The sequence below is a fragment of the Portunus trituberculatus genome, chromosome 45, assembly GCF_017591435.1.
Source record: "Portunus trituberculatus isolate SZX2019 chromosome 45, ASM1759143v1, whole genome shotgun sequence".
NCBI lineage: Eukaryota > Metazoa > Arthropoda > Malacostraca > Decapoda > Portunidae > Portunus > Portunus trituberculatus.
In genome coordinates this window covers 12,470,657-12,494,816 of record NC_059299.1, presented here as the reverse complement: position 1 = coordinate 12,494,816, position 24,160 = coordinate 12,470,657, and the positions used below count along the sequence as shown (strand labels likewise).

The following is a 24,160-nucleotide window of genomic DNA, read 5'->3' as shown; positions in this document are numbered from 1 at the left end:
CTGTCTGTTTATCTTTTCTTGAGTCACTGTCACTTCACATATTTCTCCTTGCCGTGTTTGTCATCCTGCGGTGGTCTGTCGTCCTATCGTGGTGGTGTTACTGTGCTGCTCTCTACCTTCTGACCTTGTAGCTTTCCTCCCCCCTTCCCTCTTTTATTTATTTATTTTATTATTATTTTTCTTTTACAATCGCAAGATACTCCTAACTTGCTTTCCCTTGGCTTTTTTTTTTTTTTCTTTTCGTTTCATTTACTTTTTTTTCTTAACTTTTCATCATTTACTAGCTTTCTTTTTTTTACTTAATTCCTTTTCATTTCCCTCTCTTCATTTAAGTCTCCATTCCTTTATTCAATAGTTTATTTTTCCTTTCTTTTATTTTACTCACTTTTCCTTTCCTTTATATATCATGTCTGCCTTCCTTCACCTGTCTTGCCTTCCCGTACTCCTCTTCCTGCCCTTCCCTTATTGGTCTTTACTCTTCTTCAATTACTCCACTTTGCTTTCTTCCATTTTCTTCTTTCCCTTACCTACTCGTCTTTACTCTCCTTTAGTTACTCTTCCTTTCTTTCTCTTACCTATCTTTCCACTTCTTTCTTTGTTTACTCGTTTTTTTTTCTTCTTCACGTAATCCTCTTTCCTTTCCTCTATTTTGTCTTTCTTTCCTTCACTTACTGGTCCTTCTTTTCCTTCACTTATTAGATTTTCTTCTCGTTCGCTTGCTTTTTCCTTTTTTCCCTTTATTTACCTTTACTTTCCTGCTGTCCATTCACTTTCCTCTCCTTCATTCACCTCAGCTTTCCTTCATTTCCTTCTGTCTTTCCTCCACCACGGACTGTATTCTCATTTCCTCGCCAGCCTGAGTTGTCATGGTACCGCGTTAACCTGACCTTGACCCCCCCTTTCTCTCTCTCTCTCTCTCTCTCTCTCTCTCTCTCTCTCTCTCTCTCTCTCTCTCTCTCCTCTCTCTCTCTCTCTCTCTCTCTCTCTCTCTCTCTCTCTCTCTCTCTCTCTCTCTCTCTCTCTCTCTCTCTCTCTCTCTCTCTCTCTCTCTCTCTCTCTCTCTCTCTCTCTCTCTCTCTCTCTCTCTCTCTCTCTCTCTCTCTCTCTCTCGAGGGTAAGTGTGTCGTAAGGAAGATGTTTGTTTACCTTACCTGTACCGGATGACGCATCTTTTCTGCAATAGTTAAGGTTAGGTCTCTTCGCCTTGACCTTTGGAATTCCACCTTGATTTCTTCGTGTGCTACAGTATTTTATCTATCTATTTATTTATTTATTTTTCTATTTATTTTTCGCTGTTATATATATATACTTGTTTTGTGTGTTTTTTCATTAACTGACTGCAACTTTTATTTACTTATTTATTTATTTATTCATTTATTTATTATTGTTGTTTTTTAGACATATTTGCACCATAAAGTATTAACGGTACTGAAGCTTATTAGAAAAGACGAGTAATGCCCCGTTCTCTCTCTCTCTCTCTCTGTTCAAAATTAACATAAGGGTTTTCTTTACGTAGAAGGGGCACCAACCAAGAGCTTAAACACTATTATAAGAGGAAAAAAAGTAAAAAAAAAAAAATCCACTAAAGTGCCCGTCCCCAAACAGTCAAAGCGGTCTTCAAATGTTAAAGGATAAGTGTCTTGGAAACTGAGGAATAAAACAAAATGGGGTGTTATTTTGAAAGGCTCGTTAAAGTGACAGGTGTAGTGTATTAGTGCAAGGCTGTCAGTACCTGCAGGTCTATTCTTGCCCTCTGAAGTGGTCCAAGTTGACTGTAATGAAGCGTCAAGTGTCATATTGTCAGTAGAGGTTAAAGGGTTAAGGGTGCTCTCTCTCTCTCTCTCTCTCTCTCTCTCTCTCTCTCTCTCTCTCTCTCTCTCTCTCTCTCTCTCTCTCTCTCTCTCTCTCTCTCTCTCTCTCTCTCTCTCTCTCTCTCTCTCTTGGTGTGACATTCTTTCTGAAATGGGTGACTCGGTAATAGTTTGAAGTATTTATTTTTAACCATTTTCTTTAGAGGCTGCCTGTAATAACCTTAGATGTATTTAGTTATCAATTTTTTTTCCTTTCATTATGGAGGTGACTCATAGGTTTAAGATTGTCCCCTGAGTCTGACCCTGTAGTAGTTAAGATTGTTTTCATCACGGGTTTGACAGTAATAGTGTGAAATGTTTTTCCCCTTGACCAGATTCCAATGATTTTGAAAATTTTCCTTTAATGTCTGACTATATGATAGTTTTAACGCATTTACTGGATGTGCAACTATTCACAGCGCAAGGAATAATGTATTAAAGTCTTTATAAGTATCACAAGAATGAAGGGTATTAAAGAATAGATTTTGCAATTTCTGGCTGTTGTAATGTTAAGATGTCGCTGTAGACCAAGAAGAACGACTAATAAGGAAGGAAAGAGATACCAAAGAGCAGTGTTACGGTTTTCTTCAAAGGAATGACTGTTGTAACATATTTTTATGTTTTCTTTTAGAGACTGATTTTAATAGAAAGGGCGACTGTGTAATAGCTATAGTACATCTTTTATCCTGCTTTATCCGATCCATGATACCGCAGATCCAAATTTGTGCAGTCAGAATGCATGAAACATTAGTGGGAGAGTGACTCCCACAAGTCACAAGATAAGTGTATGGATGAGGATGACTGGTGGAAACCTCTGGCTGTTTCGTATAGGGACTGCCACATGTAGGTCTGGTGGTTTCTTGCAGCTTCCTTTTTTTTTATTATTATTATTATTCTGGTTTTTACGTTCTAAAGACTCATTACATAAAAAAAAAAAAAAAAATCCAGCCCTGCATTGATTCAGAAGGAAACAAAACTTATGCTGTGGAAGAGGGAGACTGAAGGGGCGGCCTCTTCTCTCCCCCTCCCTCCCTTCTGTAATCATTGGAAATAGAATTCAGTCTCAGCATAAACGGATACGATTGTGACGTCCGTGTGTTGAGGTGACTGTCCCATCCTGTCGTCTGATTGGTCAAGGCGAGTGCCACCCTAAATTTCCGTGCATGTGATTGGCTGATGACTCATTGACTCACCTTTATGTGTAAGCTGCTTGCCTTCGCCACGCCTTGCTGCCGAGAAGTGAGTGCTGATCATGTGCTGGATATCGCGGGGCGCCGCTACCTGAGATCATATGACGTTAAAACAACAAAAAGTAACATCAAGAATAGAAATAAAGATAAATAAAAATACTAGATTATTAAAAAAGTAAGAAATTTGAATAATGCGTTAAAAATGTCGTTGTACCTTCATCTTGTTATCGTTATTGTTATTATTATTATTATTATTATTATTATTATTATTATTATTATTATTATTATTATATTTATAGTAGTAGTAGTAGTAGTAGTAGTAGTAGTAGTAGTAGTAGTAGTAGTAGTAGTAGTAGTAGTAGTAGTAGTAGTAGTAGTAGTAGTAGTAGTAGTAGTAGTAGTAGTAGTAGTAGTAGTAGTAGTAGTAGTAGCAGCAGCAGTAGTAGTAATAATAATGATAATATTGATGTTGATAATAATAATAATAATAATAATTAATTATTATTATTATTATTATTATTATTATTATTATTATTATTATTATTATTATTATTATTATTATTATTATTATTATTATTATTATTATTATTATTATTATTATTATTATTGTAATGGTAATGGTAATGGTAATAATAATCGAGTTTGACATTGAATCATACAACTGAGATAATTTACCCAAAAACTCTTATTAAACAATTATGACAATAAATTTGAATTATTTATAAACAAACTATTGAATTATACAACCACGCCCATGAACGACCTTGTGAAACAGTAGAGAGAGAGAGAGAGAGAGAGAGAGAGAGAGAGAGAGAGAGAGAGAGAGAGAGAGAGAGAGAGAGAGAGAGAGAGAGAGCTACTTAATTCCAATCAATTCGTCTCTTATGAATAAGAAGGTAAAAAAGGGTGAGGAGACCGGCAAATGCCAGACATGCAGTGGCCTCACAAGTTCCAACGGGACCAAAATTTTCCCAGATTTCCCTGCACCGAGGCGGCGGTCACCTCGCCCCCGATAATAAAGAGCGTTTTTCTTGGTCCCTGGCGTGGCGTCACCGCCAAGACAGGGGCCATTAGCTACCAAGGCCATTACGGTAATAGTCTTGATAAGCATAGCCGACTAAAAACGCCCCACAAATATTACGCGTAGATCATTATTATGCGTATAAAAACCGGTTTCGTTATTCGCATGGCGCCTGCCAAAATCCACATCCATTCCCCCACCCGAGTGATTAGTTGCGAAGGTCATAAAATGGTGGTGATTAAAAAGATGAATTAAGGATACCGTTTCCAGTATAAAAAGGAGTGTACGTATAGCATAGCTTTAGCCTTCCCTCGCCTATGCTTCCGCACGCTGGCCGCCCGCTCGTCGTCATGGTGCTGGAGCTGCCACGCGCCTCCTCCTCCGTGAATATAATTCACCTAATTCGCCTCGGTCGACTGCTGGTCACCCAGCCAGTCTTTCCCATTACGGAGCGGGCTCAGAGCTCATAGACCGATCTTCGGGTAGGACTGAGACCACAACACACTCCACACACCGGGAAAGCGAGGCCACAAACCCTCGAGTTACATCCCGTACCTATTTACTGCTAGGTGAACAGGGGCCACACATTAAGAGGCTTGCTCATTTGCCTCGCCGCTTCCCGGGACTCGAACCCGGCCCTCTCGATTGTGAGTCGAGCGTGCTAATCACTACACTACGCGGTGTGTATGTGGTGGTGTATGGAGGATTGCTAGTATTGCTTGCTTCCTTTGATATATATATATATATATATATATATATATATATATATATATATATATATATATATATATATATATATATATATTTTTTTTTTTTTTTTTTTTTTTTCCTCCCAGAAAGAGGAAGTAGTAGCCATCTACCAAAACGATAATTTACTCCCACTAGTTCTAATTTGGACCGGTTTTGGTCTGCCCAGTTCTGGTCTGGATCATTTCTGGAGGTGCTGTGAAGCTACCATCAAAGCTAGTTGTGAAATTCCTGAATGTTTCCCTTTGTGTCTCGCAACTCAAGGGGGCAGTCACAGTCTGCCCTCTAAAGACAACTCTCTTCCTTCACACAAAACTACACACACTCTTTTCTCTTAAAAGTAATAAAAAAAAAAAAAAAAAATGGCGACTCTAGAACCAGCCTCGGAGTTCCCTTCTGGGGAGAGGACCTTAAATGTCCTCAGGTTGGATTGCTGTCTCGGTATCGACCACAAATGTCTTGACTTCCCTGCTCAACTTTTTCTTCAATAACTTTTGCTACATTCTCTATCTTAGATCTAATTTTCAATCTGTAGAGCACCACCTTTCCTCTGATAAACCTCATCTTTTCCTTAATGAAACGCAAGTGTCCGAGGCAACTGACAGTAACCCCTTTACTGTTCCCTCCTACTTTCTTTATCCTCATCTTTCCAAAACTGGATTTTGTGTATATGTGCCGCAACGACTTGACTTGCTTGTGTCCACACTCTTGAATCTTCCACCATCTGGCATCGACCCAAAAATCATTCTTTAACTAAATTTATTGTGCTGTTTACCTCTCCCCTAACTCCTCTAACTATAAGAAATATTTTTGATTATTTAACTTCTAAAGTGGAGCACATTCTGTCTCTTTGTCCTTTCACAGAGATCTCCATCCTAAGGAATTTCAATGTCCATTACATATTTTGTCTTTCCTCTCCCTTCACTGACTATCCTAGTGAACTAATCTTCAACTTTGCTGTCCTCCATAACCTGGAGTAAATGATGCAACACTCTACTCGTATTCCTGACCATCTTGAAAATATGCCTAACATTTTTGGCCTTTTCCTTACCTATAATCCTTCTGCTTATGCTGTTACCCTATCTTCTCTGTTGGGTTCCTCCAGTCACAATCTCATATCTGTATCTTGGCCTATTTCTCTTAAAGTGGAGGTGCCTCTGGTGTTTTGTTTCTGCAAGTTTGGGAGACCTGAGGAGGTACTATATGCTGATTTTCCTTGGGATCATTACTGTTTCCATGACAGAGTCCCATCTCTGTGTGCTGAACGCATAACAGAGATGATAGTGTCTGGCATGAAGGCGTACATTCCTCACTTTTTCTCAGCCTAAACCTTCTAAACCTTGGTTTAACACAACCTGTTCTCATGCTATGCATGGTAAAGAGGTTGGCCATAAATGGTGCTTGAGCCTTCCATCACCTGAATCTCATGCACTTTATATTTCTGCCCGGAATCGTGACAAGTCTGTTCTTTAACTTGCTAAACACTCCTTCGTTAATTGAAAATGCCAAAATCTTTCAGAATCCAACTCCTCTCGAGATTTCTGATATCTGGTCAAAAACATCTCCAATAATTTTATTTCTTCATCTTTCCTTCCTTTATTTCATCCTGATGGCACCACTGTCATCACGTCTCTATAAAGCTGAACTCTTCTCTCAAACTTTTGTTAATAGCTCAACCTTGGATGATTCTGGGCTTATCCTTCCCTCTCCTCCTCTCTTTGATTATTTCATGCCTTCAGTTAAAATTCTTAATGATATTTTCCCTTGCTGCCCTAAACCCTTGGAAGGGTTACAGAGCTGATGGGGTCCCTCCTATTGTTCTCAAAAACTGTGCCTCCGTGCTTGTACCTTGCCTGACCAAACTCTTCCAACTCTGTCTATTGACTACATTCAGCCTGTTCCTAAAAAAGGTGACTGTTTGAATCCCTCAAACTACCATCCTATAGTTTTAATCTCTTACTTGTCTAAAGTCTTTGAATCTATCCTCAATAAAAAGATTCTTAAACATGTCACTTCACTATCTTGTATCTGATCACCAGTATGGCTTCTGTCAGGATGACTGTACTGGGGATCTTTTGGCTTTCCTTACTGATTCTTGGTCATCCTCTTTTAGAGATTTAGCTGAAACTTTTGCTGTTGCCTTAGACATATTAAGAGCTTTTGATAGTGTCTGGCATAAAGATTTGATCTCAAAACTATCTTCCTATGATTTCTATCATTCTCCTTACAACTTTATCTCAAGTTTCTTCTCTGATTGTTTTTACTGCTGTGGTAGACGGCCACTTTTTTCCTCCTAAATCTATTTATTAAGTGGTGTTCCTCAGGGTTCTGTCCTGTCACCTCTTCCTGTTATTCATTAATGATCTTAACCAAACTTCTTCCCCTATCCACTCCTACGCTGATGATACCACCCTACACCTTTCCATGTCTTTTCAGAGGCAACTAACCCCTCAGGAAGTTAACAGTTCCTGTAGGGACGCCACAGAAAGCCTGACTTCTGATTTTTCTATGATTTTTTATTGAGGCAGAGAAAACTTAGTAGTGTTCAATGCCACAAAAACTCAAATCCTCCATCTATCAACTTGACACAACCTTCCAGACAACTATCTTTTTTTCTTCAATAACACTCAACTGTCTCCCTCTTCTACTCTGAATATCCTTGATCTGTCCTTTACTCATAATCTACACTGGAACTTCACATATCTCTTGCTAAAACAGCTTCTATGAAATTAGGCATTCTGAGATGTCTCTACCAGTTTTTCTTGCCTCCCCAACTGCTAACTTTGTACAAGGGCCTTATCTGACCCTGTATGGAATTCTCTTTGCATGTTTTTTGGTGGGAGGGGTGATCCACTCTGTTTTATTAGATAGGGTGGAATCAAAAGCTGTTCTTCTCATCAACTCCCCTCCTCTGACTGACTGTATTTAGCGTCTTTCTCACTGCTGGAATGTTGCATCTCTTGCTATCTTCTACCACTATTTTCATGTTGACTGCTTTTCTGATCTTGCTAACTGCATGTCTCCCATTGTCCTGTGGCTTCACTGCACTAAACTTTCTTCGTCGTCTCCCCCTTATTCTGTCGAACTCCTGAATGCAAGAGTTAACCAGTGCTCTCAGTCATTCATACATTCCTCTGGTAAATTCTGGAACTCCCTGCCTTCTTCTGTATTTCCAACTTGCTATGACTTGACATATTTTAAGAGGGAGGTTTCAAGACATTTATTCCTTTTTTTCAGTTAATTCTTTCAGACCTGTAAGAGGAGTGGCAACAAAGTGGGTTTCTTTTTCCCTCCCTTGGCCAGCTTTCCCCTCTTACATAAAAAAAAAAAAAAAAAAAAATAAATATATATATATATATATATATATATATATATATATATATATATATATATATATATATATATATATATATATATATATATACATACATAATATATATATGTACATATATAGTACGTATATTCTTTTGTGTACTGTGTATTAAGACTCAAGTTGCAATCCTTTTGTTTGTGCCTCCACTGGCTTGTGATGCACCTCAGCACATCTTGCTTGCCTTACACCAGCTAAGCTTCCGCTGCTGCTCCACTTAAGCCTCAATCAGGCTATCATTCAATATTCACAAGCCACATCCCTTTTCTATAGTCCTTTGACCACAGTCACCTGCTGACCCATAACAAGCCTGTCAGTTGATGTTTTGAAGAGTGAAGTCATGGTTTGGTCCTTCAAGGGACACAACCAGTATTCAGAATGACTGATCAGTTCTCATAATATCGCTTGAAGCCAGGAAGAGGAGTGTGGACGTAAGATATGGAAAAAATTTTATTGCGCATAACAAGAATGTTTTTAACATCTGGCAAAAATTTGTTGAATATAGAAAAAAAATATAAAATATCTGGTTTAGAGATGCTATTATATCAAAGTCACAAGCTGCATAAAATCAGCAAGATATACAAAAAAGCCATGGAGAGGGAGAATAGAAAATGTCTTGGCAAGATGGTGGTGGTGCTGTGGCCAGTCCTGAGTAGTGACACAAAGCTGGCTTTGACTCTCACCTCTGGGATGCCAGCCTTCTCGCTTTACATTTCCTGCACCAAGCTGCCCATTATACTGTCAGAGATTTACAATATATTTTCAACCTTTCCAACACTAAGATAATGTTAACAAAAGTTGTTGGAGTATTTTCTATACTGAATCTTGTTTATTAAAATGATTAATTAAGTTAAGTTAATGTAAAATACATCAAAAAAATTATAAGTTCTACCTCAATGTCATAAGAAAGATGTAAGTCAAGACCAAAATGACATACACATAAATATCACTCATAACAACTCCCTCCTGAACACAGTTTCCTCAGTGCAGCATTCATTACATACAAGTAATACATACAGTTTTATACATAGAGGAGCTGTTCACAATACATATATCAAAGGCAGTGGTTATAGCAGAAATGTGTACAGGAAGTCAGTCATTCATCTTTCCATGCTGGAAGCAGGAGTAGGTTGAGTGTCTACTGTATAAAACAATAGTGCAAAAGTAGAATTAGAAATAGACATTGTCTTAGCTGTGATATATGTTTCTCCTTACTGTGAAAGATTTTTTTTTTTTTTGTGCAAAGCTTTCATCTTGCTTTACTAATGTTTACATGATTGTAGAGAGCTAGTGAACACCAGAGTGCCTTTCATGGCCAAGATTATAGCAGGATGGGATCCCAAAGAAAAGGGGAATAGCCAATACATCATGCCAAGCTTCCATACAGCTGTCATTTGCATATCATTTAATTGTAGAAACATTGTGAAAGAGTTGTGTCACACTCAGTTTTGAGCCTCAGTCACCATGTAGGAGGCCAAGCATTGCTGCCGCTGGAGGTAGTGTGTGGGAAGATTTATTTAGTTCTTGTAGTGAAGATCTGGAGGGAAGGTACAGCCAGACCTCTGGATGATCTCCGTGGCAGCCCAGATCCCGCACTTAATGCAGTCGGCCACATCCCTGCCCTGTACCAGCTGGGACAGGAACCCTGTACCATACAAAACCAATAATATCTTGTATCCTATTGCCAATTTTTCATAAGACACTCTGATATAGAGTTAAGACATGCAATACAGTGTTTCTTATTGCAATATTTCTTAATATTATGGAAGAGATAAATTTATGTAGACAGTAATCATATCTATCACACACACACACACACACACACACACACACACACACACACACACACACACACACACACACACACACACACACACACACACACACACAAAAGACCCGGTCGAGGAAGGATGCAGTACCGTCGCTCCTGAGAATCAGCTGATCTCCACTACCTGTTGTTTGGGTTTGCAGTGGCCTGGGCGAGTAGTGTAGACTCATTTTCATGAATACAGTGCTACAAAATCATGAGTAAGGAAGAGATTCCATCTAAATGCAGGTATGAGACACGGGAAAGAATGAAAGCTGATGATGACTATGTTGGTGAGGGAGAAAGAGCATTTGAAGGCTTTGATACGGCACATACTTCGCTATTTAATAGAGTGTTGACTATTGAACATAAATGAGATAAATGGATAAAGAGAGTATGGGAATGAAAGAGAATGAAGAACAGGAAAGAGTTTAAAAAACTGAGAGAAAGGATAAAAAGAGTGGAAGAAAATGAAACTAGGCTAAGAACAGAAAATGAAGAATTAGAAAAGGAAGTAGCAAACTACAAGAAATTGATGGAAGAAGGACTCGGTAAAGCCGAGAAAGAAAAAGAAGCTGAAAGATCTAGTTAACAAAGAAGAAGAAAGATTACAAGATGTGATTAAAAAAGAAGTACAGGCATGGAGAATCCAAGATAAGAAAGACAAGGAAACATTTCAGGAAGTATTTCAAGAACAGTTAAAAGAAAGAAATGAAAATATGACAAACAAAATGATAGGAGTCCTGAAGAAAAAAAGAAAATTTAGTAAGAGAAATTGCGGAAAAAAAAGTAATTATTTTTGGCCTGAAAGACAAAAATGTTAAATATAGACCAAGAAGGGAAAAGGACGAAATGAAATCAGTAAAAGACTTACTAAAACATCTAAATGACGAGGATAGACAGAACTTAAGAAGAGGAAGTACTAGAAGAAATCCATAGAATGGGGCCATATAGAAAAACAAAACTCAGAGAAACAGAAGGTTGCAAAGATATATATATAAAGAAAAATAGAAACGAGGAGGAAAGGAAGAGACACAACGAACTGGTGGCAGAAGCAAGATAAAAAAAATAATGAAAGGTCAGAGGAGGAGGAGAAAGCATTTTTTTGGAGAATTATAGGAGACAGGAATCACAGGATAAGGAAATGGTATATAAAAGAGAAGGAAGAGAAAAAGTTTAACTAAAAATGATGTATATGAACATAGATGGGGTTTTATCAAGTAAATTATAATTAAGAGATGCAAAAGTTCCTACTTTTATATCAAATTCAAATGACCAAAAAGAGAGAGAGAGAGAGAGAGAGAGAGAGAGAGAGAGAGAGAGAGAGAGAGAGAGAGAGAGAGAGAGAGAGAGAGAGAGAGAGAGAGAGAGAGAGAGAGAGAGAGAGAGAGAGAGCACTTGCGCAGTGTCATCGGAGCTTGGGAGGGTATTTCTTAGCGGTGGGTTCTGCCATGGGTTCGGGGAGAATTTTTTGATATGCAATAACTTTGCTCACAGGTCATAACATGTTGAAAACTACATTGTTGTACTCAGAATAACACAAAGAAATATGCTTTTATAAGGAAAAAAATCTTTTAGCATTTTTGACAGGTGTTACAGATGGAAAGTAAATCAACTCCCTGTACTTTAAGGGTTAAAGGACCTCACATATGAAGAACGACTGAAGGAAATGGGACTGCCAACCATACAAGATAGGATAATGTGGGGACCTAATAACAATTTATAAGATAGTAAATAATATTGAAAAGATAGACAAAGAAGACCTGGTGCTGTTGACAGAAGATGATGGAAGGACAAGAGGACATGAAAAGATCAGGATGAGGCAGTATGTGAAGGATATTGGAAAATACAGCTTTCCACACAGAACGGTGGAAAAATGGAATGCATTGGATAATGAAGTTGTTACAGCACATAATGTGCCTAACTTTAAGGAAAAATTAGATAAATGGAGATATGGAGACAGGACACTATGAGCCCTGCTTGAACCCTGTACAATACAACTAGGTAAACACACACACACACACACACACACATTTAGTTTCCCGCAAAGATGTGTTGAGACTTGGAACAGTTTGAGTGAGGAAGTGGTGTCAGCAAAGAGTGTACATAGTTTTAAAGAAAAACTGGATAAGTGTAGATAAGGAGATGGGGCCACACGAGCATAAAGCCCAGGACCTGTAAAACTACAACTAGGTAAATACAACTAGGTAAACACACACACACACACACATGAAGAGAAGGCAATGGGACCGGATGAAGTCTCAGGCAGAATACTGAAAGAATGTAGGGAAGAACTAGCAAGTCCTATATACAACATCATAAAATGCTCAATAGAAAATGGAACAGTGCCAGTAGAATGGAAAAGAGCTGAGGTGGTTCCCATATATAAGAGCGAAAGGAAAGAAGAACCTTTAAATTACAGACCGGTATCACTAACTAGTGTAATATGCAAGATGTGTGAAAGAATAATAAAGAAACAATGGATCGAGTTCCTTGAAGACAACAAATTAATATCAAATAGCCAATTTGGTTTTAGAAAAGGACGGTCTTGTGTAACTAATTTATTGAGTTTCTATTCTAGAATAGTTGATAGAGTACAAGAGAGAGAGGATGGGTTGACTGCATCTATTTGGATTTAAAAAGGCGTTTGACAAAGTGCCACATGCAAGATTACTGTGGAAGTTAGAGGAGAAGGGTGGCTTAAAAGGAAGCACATTGAGATGGATAGAAAATTATTTGAGGGGGAGAGAAATAAGGACGGTAGTTAAAGATATGAAGTCCAAGTGGAGAGCAGTAGAAAGCGGAGTGCCACAGGGGTCAGTATTGGCACCAGTACTTTTCCTCATTTATATTAACGACATGCCAGAAGGAGTGAACAGCTACATAAATTTGTTTGCGGATGATACGAAACTGTGCAGAGATATAAAGCAAAAGGAGGATTGTGAAATACTGCAAGACCTAAATAAGATCTGGGAATGGAGTAAGAAGTGGGAAATGGAATTCAATGTGAACAAAAGCCATGTCATGGAAATGGGAAAGAGTGAAAGACGACCTGTGGGAATCTATAAGATGGGAGATGGAGTAGAACTGGAGAAAGTCAAAAAGGAAAAGGACTTAGGAGTGACGATGGAAGAAAACAATCAACCAGTAAGCCAAATTGACACACACACACACACACACACACACACACACAAAATGTATGGCAGAACTGTTAAATAGTAAATTTCATGAGGTCTTTACTAAGGAATCCAAATTTGAAAGACCACAGGGTAATAGAGAGACTGTCTATATGAAAGAGATTAAAGTAACCAAGCTTGAAATAAAAAAGTTGATGACGGAATTGGATGAGGAAAGGGCAATGGGACCGGATGAAGTCTCAGGCAGAATACTGAAAGAATGTAGGGAAGAACTAGCAAGTCCAATATACAACATCATAAAATGCTCAATAGAAAATGGAACAGTGCCAGTGGAGTGGAAAAGAGCTGAGGTGGTTCCCATATATAAGAGCGGAAGGAAGGAAGAACCTTTAAATTACAGACCGGTATCACTAACTAGTGTAATATGCAAGATGTGTGAAAAAGTAATAAAGAAGCAATGGATCGAGTTTCTTGAAGACAACAAAATATTATCAAATAGCCAATTTGGTTTTAGAAAAGGTCGGTCATGTGTGACAAATTTATTGAGTTTCTACTCTAGAATAGTTGATAAAGTACAAGAGAGAGGGATGGGTTGACTGTATTTATTTAGATCTAAAAAAGGCTTTTGATAAAGTGCCACATGAAAGATTACTATGGAAGTTAGAGGAGAAGGGTGGCTTAAAAGGAAGCACATTGAGATGGATGAAGAATTACTTAAGGGGGAGAGAAATAAGGACGATAGTTAAAGATATGAAGTCCAAGTGGAGAACAGTAGACAGCGGAGTGCCACAGGGGTCAGTATTGGCACCAATACTTTTTCTCGTATATATAAATGACATGCCAGAGGGAGTGAACAGCTACATAAATCTGTTTGTGGACGATGCGAAACTGTGCAGAGTCATTAAACAAAAGAGGATTGTGAAATACTACAGGAAGACTTAAACAAGATCTGGAAATGGAGCAAAAAATGGGAGATGGAATTCAATGTGGACAAAAGCCATGTCATGGAAATGGGAAAAAGTGAAAGACGACCAGTGGGAATCTATAAGATGGGAGATGGAGTAGAACTAGAAAAGTAAAAAAGGAAAAGGACTTGGGAGTGACAATGGAAGAAAATAATCAACCGGTAAGCCATATTGATAGAATTTTCAGAGAGACGTATAATTTGCTAAGGAATATTGGAGTAGCATTTCACTATATGGACAAGGAAATGATGAAGAAATTGATAAGTACTAAAATAAGACCTAGATTGGAATATGCAGGAGTTGTGTGGACTCTACAAAAAAGAAACACATAAGAAAATTAGAGAGACTACAAAAAATGGCTACAAGAATGGTTCCAGAATTTAAAGGGATGGCATATGAGGAGAGACTAAAAGCAATGGATCTACCAACCTTGGAGCAGAGAAGAGAGAGAGGGGATCTGATACAAGTTTATAAATTGATTAACGGAATGGATGAAGTGGATAATGAGAAACTGATCCTGAGAGAAGAATATGACTTTAGAAGCACAAGATCGCATAGTAAGAAACTAAGGAAGGGACGATGTCTGAGAGATGTTAAAAATTTAGTTTCCCGCAAAGATGTGTTGAGACTTGGAACAGTTTGAGTGAGGAAGTGGTATCAGGAAAGAGTGTACATAGTTTTAAAGAAAAATTGGATAAGTGTAGATATGGAGACGGGACCACACGAGCATAAAGCCCAGGCCCTTTAAAACTACAACTAGGTAAATACAACTAGGTAAATACACACACACACACACACACACACACACACACACACACACACACACACACACACACACATACACACATACACAACTAAGGCAGTACTATTCTGATTTCCCTTGGGATGATTATTGTTTTCATGCCAGAGATCCTTCTCTTTGTGCCGAGCGCATAACAGAGGTGATTATCTCTGGCATGGAGCTATACATTCCTCATACTTTCTCTAACCCTAAAGCTAAAAAGCCTTGGTTTAACTCTGCTTGTTCTCGTGCTGTCAATGATAGAGAGGCGGCTCACAAACGGTTCCGTAGCCATCCAACTGCTGAAACTCATGCCCTATATATTTCTGCCCGTAATCATGCCAAATCTATTCTCCAACTTACTAAAACTCTTTCATCAATAGAAAATGTCAAAGTCTTTCCAATTCTAACTCCTCTCGAGATTTCTGGCATCTAGCCAATAATATCTCTAACAACTTTACTTCTTCGTCTTTCCCTCCTTTACTTCATCCAGATGGCTCTACAGCTGTCTCTTCTTTTCTAAAGCTGAACTCTTCGCTCAAACCTTTGCTACCAACTCAACTTTGGATGATTCTGGGCATATTCCTCCTACTCCTCCACCCTCTGACTACTTCATCCCTAAAATTAAAATTCTTTATAAAGACGTTTTCCTGGCCCTCTCTGGCCTTGATTCTCGGAAGGCTTACGGTCCGGATGGAGTCCCTCCTGTTGTTCTCAAAACTGTGCTTCCGAACTCGCTCACTGCCTGGTCAAACTCTTTCATCTGTGTCTCTACTTCTATTTATCCTTCTTGCTGGAAGTTTGCTCACATTCAACCTGTCCCTAAAAAGGTGACCACTCCAATCCTTCTAACTACCGCCCTATAGCTTTGATTTCCTGCCTTTCTAAAGCCTTTGAGTCTATCCTTAATAGGAAGATAATGAGGCATCTATCAGCTCACAACCTTCTCTCTGATTGCCAGTATGGTTTCCGTAAAGGCAGATCTACTGGTGATCTTCTTACTTTCCTAACTGAATCTTGGTCATCCTCTTTAGGGACTTCGGTGAAACCTTTGCTGTCGGCCTTGACATATCGAAAGCCTTCGATAGAGTCTGGCACAAATCTTTAATTTCTAAACTACCCTCCTACGGATTCTATCCTTCTCTCTGTACCTTCATCTCCAGTTTCCTTTCCGATCGTTCTATTGCTGCTGTAGTAGACGGTCACTGTTCTTCCCTAAAACTATCAACAGTGGTGTTCCACAGGGTTCTGTCCTATCACCCACTCTCTTTCTATTATTCATCAATGATCTCCTAAATCTGACTCAATGCCCTATCCACTCCTATGCTGATGATACCACCTGCATTATTCAACAGCGTTCAACAGACGCCCAACCCAACAACAATTAAATGACTCAAGGCGAGATGCTATAGGACGCCTAACTTCTGATCTTTCACTTGTTTCTGATTGGGGCAGAGAAAACCTGGTTTTGTTCAATGCCTCAAAACTCAATTTCTACAACTATCTACTCGACATAACCTTCCAGACAACTATCCTCTCTTCTTCAATAACACTCAACTTCCCTCTCCTCTACATTAAACACACTCGGTCTATCCTTCACTAAAAATCTAAACTGGAAATTTCACATCTCTACTCTTGCTAAATCAGCTTCCAAGAAGTTAGGTGTCCTATGGCGTCTTCGTCCATTTTTCTCCCTCCCAGCTGCTTGCTCTGTACAAGGGCCTTATCTGCCCGTGTATGGAGTATGGCTCTCATGTCTGGGGGGGATCCACACACACAGCTTTACTAAACAAGGTGGAATCTAAAGCTTTTGTCTTATCAACTCTTCTCCTCTAACTGACTGTCTTGATTCTTTAAGTCACCGCCGCAATGTTGCATCTTTATCTGTCTTCTACCGCTGTTTTCATGCTGTCTGCTCTTCTGAACTTGCTAACTGCATGCCTTCCCCTCCTGCGGCCTCGCTGCACAAGACTCTCTACTTCTTCTCATCCCTATTCTGTCCATCTTCCTAATGCAAGAGTTAACCAGTATCTTCACTCCTTCATTCCCTACACTGGTAAACTCTGGAACTCTCTACCTGTGTCTGTATTTCCACCTGCCTATGACTTAAACTCTTTCAAAAGAGGAGTGTCAAGACACCTCTTACGTTAACTGGACCCTCCTTTTAGATTTTTTTGTTTTTTCTCTTTCTACTTTCCTCTTAACAGGGCCTGGCAACCAGCGGGATTTTTTTTCCAACACTTTGTTTGCCCTTGGCCAGTGCCCTTGTAATGTAAAAAAAAAAAAAACACTCACCTCCCACAAAGGCATCACCAGCTCCATTAGTATCAATCAGCTTTTCTTCAGGCAGTCTGACCACTGGAAACTCCTTCACTTTTCCATCTGGTAAGAAGATTTAACTAACATCAGACAGCAGCTTTGATGTTCAACATGAATGCATCCAATCAATGGGAGGGAGAAAAAACAAAGTGCATATGAATGGTTGCATTAATATTCAGTATGAAGTGTTTATGAACTACCCACACTAATATCCACTTTGACTGCATGGGTAAGCCTGCCACACACTCACCCTTGGCCAGGATAATATTGTCAGCTCCCTGGGTGAAGACAACAATACGACTCCGTTTCTTGTTTTCCTTTGGTAGTGATGCAGCCTTGAGGGCAATCTCCCGAATGTCAGTCAGGCCAAAGCCTTGCACCTCAGAGAATTTGGCTGCTTCCTGCCAAGATGTAAAACATTTGGTGTTAAAATGTTGCTGTAGTCACATGTGGTGTGCAGTTTCAAGCTACAAAACTTATTCATACTGCAGTGCCCAGAAGTGTAATATTTCATTGCAGTACTTAATGTACAATTGATGTCCCCCTAGTGACATATACAAGCTTCCATTCTGAATAACAATACTGAACAAGACAGTCACATAGTAAACACAGTCACATACTACATTAGAAATGCACACCAATGTCTCGGTATGTATTATCTATTTATCTATATTAACATAGGTAGGAGGTAAAGCAATACTGTTAAGGTACTAAGACAGTTGCTTATAATATCAAAGTAAAGTACCACCTGACACCTGGTAGGAGTGTTCACTCACAGTCTCATTGCTGAAGAGAATGTCAATGTATGGGAATGCAGCCATCATGGGCTCCTTGTAGAACTCACACAGGAACGGTGCTGACAGGTTCATGCTGAACACCTTGTTGTGTTCACAGGCGTGCTTCCCAATAGTCTGGATGGTCTCCGGGGACACAGTAAGGAAGAACCCCTGAGGACACAGCATCATTTCACACACCAGCCACAAATCTCTCTAGATGTATAAGTGGGAGTTATATTTCTTTCTAAAGCCTGATCTAGATTATAGATTTTATATAAATGAAGGAATGTATACATTAGTTTCTAATTTGTGAGTTTAGAGCTGATGAAAGTACACAAATAAGTCATCCCTTAAAAATATGGATTTACACACACACACACACATATAAAAACACATAAGGAAGTTGGAGAGACTACAAAAAATGGCTACAAGAATGGTTCCAGAATTTGAAGGGATGACATATGAGGAGAGACTAAAGGCTATAGATCTACCAACCCTGGAACAGAGAAGGGAGAGAGGGGATCTGATACATGTTTATAAATTGATCAACGGAATGGACCAAATGGATAATGAGAGACTGATCCTGAGAGAAGAATATGACATTCGAAGCACAAGATCGCATAGTAAAAAGCTGAGAAAGGGAAGATGTCTGAGAGATGTTAAAAAATATAGTTTCCCACAAAGATGTGTTGAGACGTGGAACAGTTTGAGTGAAGAAGTGGTGTCAGCAACAAGTGTGCATAGTTTTAAAGAAAAATTGGATTAAGTGTAGATATGGAGACAGGGCCACATGAGCATAAAGCCCAGGCCCTGTAAAACTACAACTAGGTAAATACACACACATACACACACAGTAAGTAGGTACATGATGTAACTTGAGTGGTTGTGGCCTTGCTTTCCCGTTGTGTGGAGTATGTTGTGATCTCAGTCCTACCTGAATATCGGTCTATGAACTTTGAGCTCACTCCATAATGGGGAAGGCTGTCTGGGTGACCAGCAGATGACTGCGGTGGTGGTGGGTGGTAAATTACACACACACACACACACACACACACACACACACACACACACACACACACACACACACACACACACACACACACACACACACACTTTTCTTTTAAAGTAAGATTGGATAAGTGTAGATATGGAGACGGGGCCACACGAGCATAAAGCCCAGGCCCTGTAAAACTACAACTAAGTAAATACAACTAGGTAAATACACACACACACACATAAGGGATAAATAAACCAGATATTATGTGTATAGTGGAGACTAAATTGAGACCGAATATACAAATAGATTGGTTTGGAGGGGGAAATTATAGAATGTGGAGAAAAGATAGAGTGAATAAAAGTGGAGGTGGAATCATTGTGTTAACAAGAAAAGACTTAATAGTGCAAAATGTGTGCCTTGGAGGAGACGAGGAGGAAGTGGTGGGTGTGGTGGTGACCGATGGAAGGCAAGATATCAATATTGTAACTGTGTATGTACCACCAAAAACAAGTGCATGGTCAAATGATCAGTATAATAGTATGGTGGAAAGCACATTGGAAAGAATGAGAAATGAAGCTGCAAAGAAAGCAAAACTGGTTATAGTTGGAGATTTCAACTGTAAAGACGTCAATTGGGAGGAATTTGAAGTGGGGAATGGTGGAGAATGGGGTGAGCAGCTATTAAATTATGCGGTGGGAAATTTGATGACACAGTGGGTGAGGCATCCAACAAGGGAAGGAGGGGTGATGCCCCGTCGAGACTGGACTTGATATTCACAAAGGAGTAAATCTAGAAAATGAGATTGAGCATGAGTGTCCTTTGGGGAAGAGTGATCATGAATTATTGAAATTTGAGGTAAAGGTGGGGTTCAGCAAAGATAATGAAGTTGGATACAAGGAGGAATGCCTAAATTATGCTAAGGGAAGATATAAGGAGTTGAGAAATTACTTTGGAAATGTGGATTGGTCCGAAATGTACCAGGAAACAAACATGCAGTTAAAATATGAAAAATTTATGGAAATATATAGTGAGGGCAGAGAACTTTGTGCCAAAATATACTAAGAAAATCTTAAAGGGAGATCAATGGTTTAACAAAACCTGTGACAAGGCAAAAGGGAGAAGGAAAAGGCATGGGAAAAATACAAGAGAAATAATGAGGAAGTGGAGAGAGAAGCATATAGGAATGCAAGAAATAAATATGTTCAAGTGAGAAGAAGGGCACAACAAGAATTTGAACAGAGAATAGTGGAGAATTGTGAAAGTGATCCCAAAATGTTTTATAAATTCATTAATGGTAAATTACAGAAAAAAGAAACAGTTGATAAATTGGAGAATATATATATATATATATATATATATATATATATATATATATATATATATATATATATATATATATATATATATATATATATATATATATATGAAGATACAAGTGTCATTGTTGAAAAATTGAATGAGAATTTCTGCAAAGTATTTACAGAAGAAACACAATTCAATCGATGGATGTTACCTGTGACAAGATGAATGCAAGAAATTATAGTAACAAAGAGTGATATTGCAAAAGTTTTGAGTCAATTAGATGTTAACAAGGCAATGGGACCAGATGGTGTGTCTGGAAGAATGTTAAAAGAATGTCAAGAGCAGTTGCTAGATCCAATTTTAGATTTAACAAGAACATCTATCAACACGGGACAGGTGCCAGTAGAATGGAAAAGGGCAAATGTAGTACCAATCTACAAAAGTGGATGTCGATGGAACCATTGAATTATAGACCTGTTTCTTTGACCAGCATTATGTGTAAGATATGTGAAGAAGTGATCAAAAGCAAGTGGTGTGAGTTCCTGGAAAACAAAGAAATACTAAGTGAGAAACAGTTTGGCTTTAGAAAAGGGAAATCGTGTGTATCAAATTTGCTATGTTTCTACTCAAGAGTGGTCGATATTTTACAAGAGAGGGATGGATGGGTTGATTGTGTATACCTAGACTTAAAAAAAGCATTTGATAAAGTACCACATAACAGATTGATGTGGAAGTTAAGTAGTATCGGAGGAATAAGGGGAAATCTGACGGAGTGGATGAGAAATTATTTGACAGGTAGAGAAATGAGGATGGTAGTGAAGGGAGTGAAGTCAGACTGGAGGAAGGTAACCAGTGGAGTTCCCCAAGGTTCGGTGCTTGGTCCCATCATGTTCCTGATCTATATAAATGACATGCCAGAGGGAGTGAGAAGTTATATGAATATGTTTGCAGATGATGCAAAAATTATGAGGAGAGTGAGGAATATGCATGACTGTAATATACTGCAGAAGGACTTGGACAAAATACATGAATGGAGCAGGACGTGGCAAATGGAATTCAATACCAACAAAAGCTGTGTAATGAGAATGGGTAGAACCATATAAAGACTACCAGCTGGTGGGGAAGACTGTAATTGAAGTCAGTGAAGAAAAAGACTTGGGAGTGACTGTACAGAGTAATCTGTCTCCAGAAAAGCACATTAATAGACACACACACACATATATATAAAAACACATAAGGAAGTTGGAGAGACTACAAAAAATGGCTACAAGAATGGTTCCAGAATTTGAAGGGATGACATATGAGGAGAGACTAAAAGCTATGGATCTACCAACCCTGGAACAGAGAAGAGAGAGAGGGGATCTGATACAAGTTTATAAACTGATAAACAGATTGGATCAAGTGGATAATGAGAAACTAATCCTGAGAAGAATATGACATTAGAAGCACAAGATCGCATAGTAAGAAACTGAGGAAGGGAAGATGTCTGAGAGATGTTAAAAAATATAGTTTCCTGCAAAGATGTGTTGAGACTTGGAACAGTTTGAGTGAGGAAGTGGTGTCAGCAAAGAGTGTACATAGTTTTACAGAAAAATTGGATAAGTGTAGATATGGATACGGGGTCACGTGAGCATAAAGCCCAAGCCCTGTAAAACTACAACTAGGTAAATATATATATACATACACACACACACACAGTTTTCCTTAAAGATACAAATTTCAATTTGCCTATGAGCTTGAAAGCATTTTAGTAGCATTGCTGCAAATTCTTGCTGGTGCTTTGAATATTAGAAAGCCAGTCTTCACAAAGCAAAGCCTTTTTTACCGCCCACATCCATAAAGAGAATAAAAAGAAATATTTTATAAGTGTATCCTAATCAAGCTGATATATATACATATTTACACACAAATATATTTAAAGCAAGAAGCATTTATAGTTATGTCAGAGTCCCATGACTGTTTATTGATTTTCTATAATGTATTTCAATCCTAAACTATCATAACAAAAAAGTAAATAAATAAAAAAATCTTAAAATATACATCTTTTGGCATTCACTATCTTCTAACTCCAAAGATAAGAAAATTAAACTTACTGAGATGTAATAAAATTTGGCCTTTTCCATTAAGGCTTTGTTCTCTGGGACGTCCAGATGGGACTTGGAAAAGTGATTGGCAGCCGCAAGGTTAGCTACAAGCGACCTGCATGCTCCATTCTTTGTGATAACGACGGCACAAGTTCCTGAGGAGAGGAGAGGAGAGAGAGGAGAGGATGGAGGAAAAGGTGGATTAAGAAAAAGGCAGAAGTCTTTATGATACTGGAATACAATATTACATCTAATGAAGAGAGAAACATGCACCTCAGGGTTCACCCAAAGAAGTGTTAACCAGGGAGAGTTACTCTGGTGGAAACAAGAAAGAAGTTCTAATGTTCTCCACAGTGTAAAGAAGCACCTACAAATTAGTGTTTCTGCATCAAAGAAATCAATGAAGCTTGGTGGTAATCTTCTGCAGCAGTGGATGGAAGGAAACTGAAATCATGAGTGACAAAGATGTATACCATCCCTGGCAGTCACAGATCTCATCAAACTCAACTTTCACATCAGGAAAGTGGAAAACAAGTAAAGTAACTAACCTCTTGTGCTTTATATCTGAAATTAATGCACAGATTCTGATATATGGAGTTTTCTATCCCACAAAGATGCCTTAATGTAATGTATGATGTTCACTGCACGTCTGCCTTCTACTCTAAATGTACGACTGGATGCCAAGATATTCCTTTTCCAAAACTAAGTGCAAAGTATGATTTGAAATTCAAAATTTAGACACATCCAATTGTCACTTTCACTGCCCATAGGTGATGACTGAGTGTATATGCCTTTCTGTGATAGATTTACAGCTTGGAAATCAGGAGTACTGATGAAACTTCTGTGTGGGACATTGAGGTATATATACATACAAATGCTACTCTGTGTGTGATATATTTGGATATTATAATGCTAAGCTATACCACATCCATATAGCTTCAGGTAAAAAGATAGTTCAAGTTCACAGTACTTTGGGTGTCCTATGGCAATTATAACTTGGCAAGACATTAGGGATTAAAATGGAACACACTTACATGTACAAGATGTTCACTTATTTCATATCCTCTATAGACCAATAAAACAAGAGAATTCTTAGTTAGAAAATTGCTTCAATAAATTATAACTGGCAACAGTGGCAGCAACAGTACTTCCCAGGAAGTTATCAGTCTATGTGATTACATATGTCTTTGATGGCTTTACTACAATGATGAAGGCCTGCATCTTTTTAAAAGCATAGAGTGCAGAAGTGTGTGAACATCCCTTTTCCCAGCAAGAAATAGATGTGATGACAAGTTACCAAACCTACACTCTCTTCCACGGTATTTTGTTCTTCTCTCAAAGTCAAGTTTAATCTGCTGACGTCTCCTTACAAAGGACTGAAGACCAAGGGGAGACACAAAACACAGCTGAGATGAGTGTGGTATGTTACTTGACTTCTGACCAAGACTGTACCAACAACGACAGTGAGAAGAGGCCACACAGTAGCCTGCAGCCCTTACCTGTGGGGTGGTCATCCTGCTTCTGGTACTTGACCTTCACACCTGCCTCCTCTGCCTTCTGCTCCAGGGTCTTGCTGAAGTCATCCTTTCCCACTGAGCCCATGAAGGTAGCACAATGCTTCTTCCTCAGGATCCACTGCATGAGAGAGAGAGAGAGAGAGAGAGAGAGAGAGAGAGAGAGAGAGAGAGAGAGAGAGAGAGAGAGAGAGAGAGAGAGAGAGAGAGATGTACAAATTACAGAAAAACATAGTAGACAACCAGTTACAAAAACAAAACTGAACTATATGTCATCAAGTATGTTTCAAATTGAATATT

At 38.7% G+C, this 24,160-nt stretch overlaps 2 protein-coding genes across 4 annotated transcripts in view; one reads left to right on the top strand and one right to left on the bottom strand.

Moving 5' to 3' along the window:
- LOC123519301 (oplophorus-luciferin 2-monooxygenase non-catalytic subunit-like) overlaps window positions 1–24,160 on the top strand; it is an 85,689-nt gene that overhangs the window by 50,554 nt on the left and 10,975 nt on the right. The window lies entirely within an intron of this gene.
- LOC123519302 (adenosine kinase-like) overlaps window positions 8,616–24,160 on the bottom strand; it is a 36,970-nt gene continuing 21,425 nt past the window's right edge. For all 3 annotated transcript variants that reach the window (XM_045280471.1, XM_045280472.1, XM_045280473.1), the window contains 6 exons: window positions 23,846–23,981; window positions 22,356–22,501; window positions 17,964–18,134; window positions 17,438–17,588; window positions 17,164–17,250; window positions 8,616–9,823 (listed from right to left, as the gene is read on the bottom strand). In XM_045280471.1, the coding sequence (XP_045136406.1) occupies window positions 9,696–9,823; window positions 17,164–17,250; window positions 17,438–17,588; window positions 17,964–18,134; window positions 22,356–22,501; window positions 23,846–23,981 (819 nt within the window). In that variant the 3' untranslated portion in view covers window positions 8,616–9,695. The remainder of the gene's footprint in view (window positions 9,824–17,163; window positions 17,251–17,437; window positions 17,589–17,963; window positions 18,135–22,355; window positions 22,502–23,845; window positions 23,982–24,160) is intronic.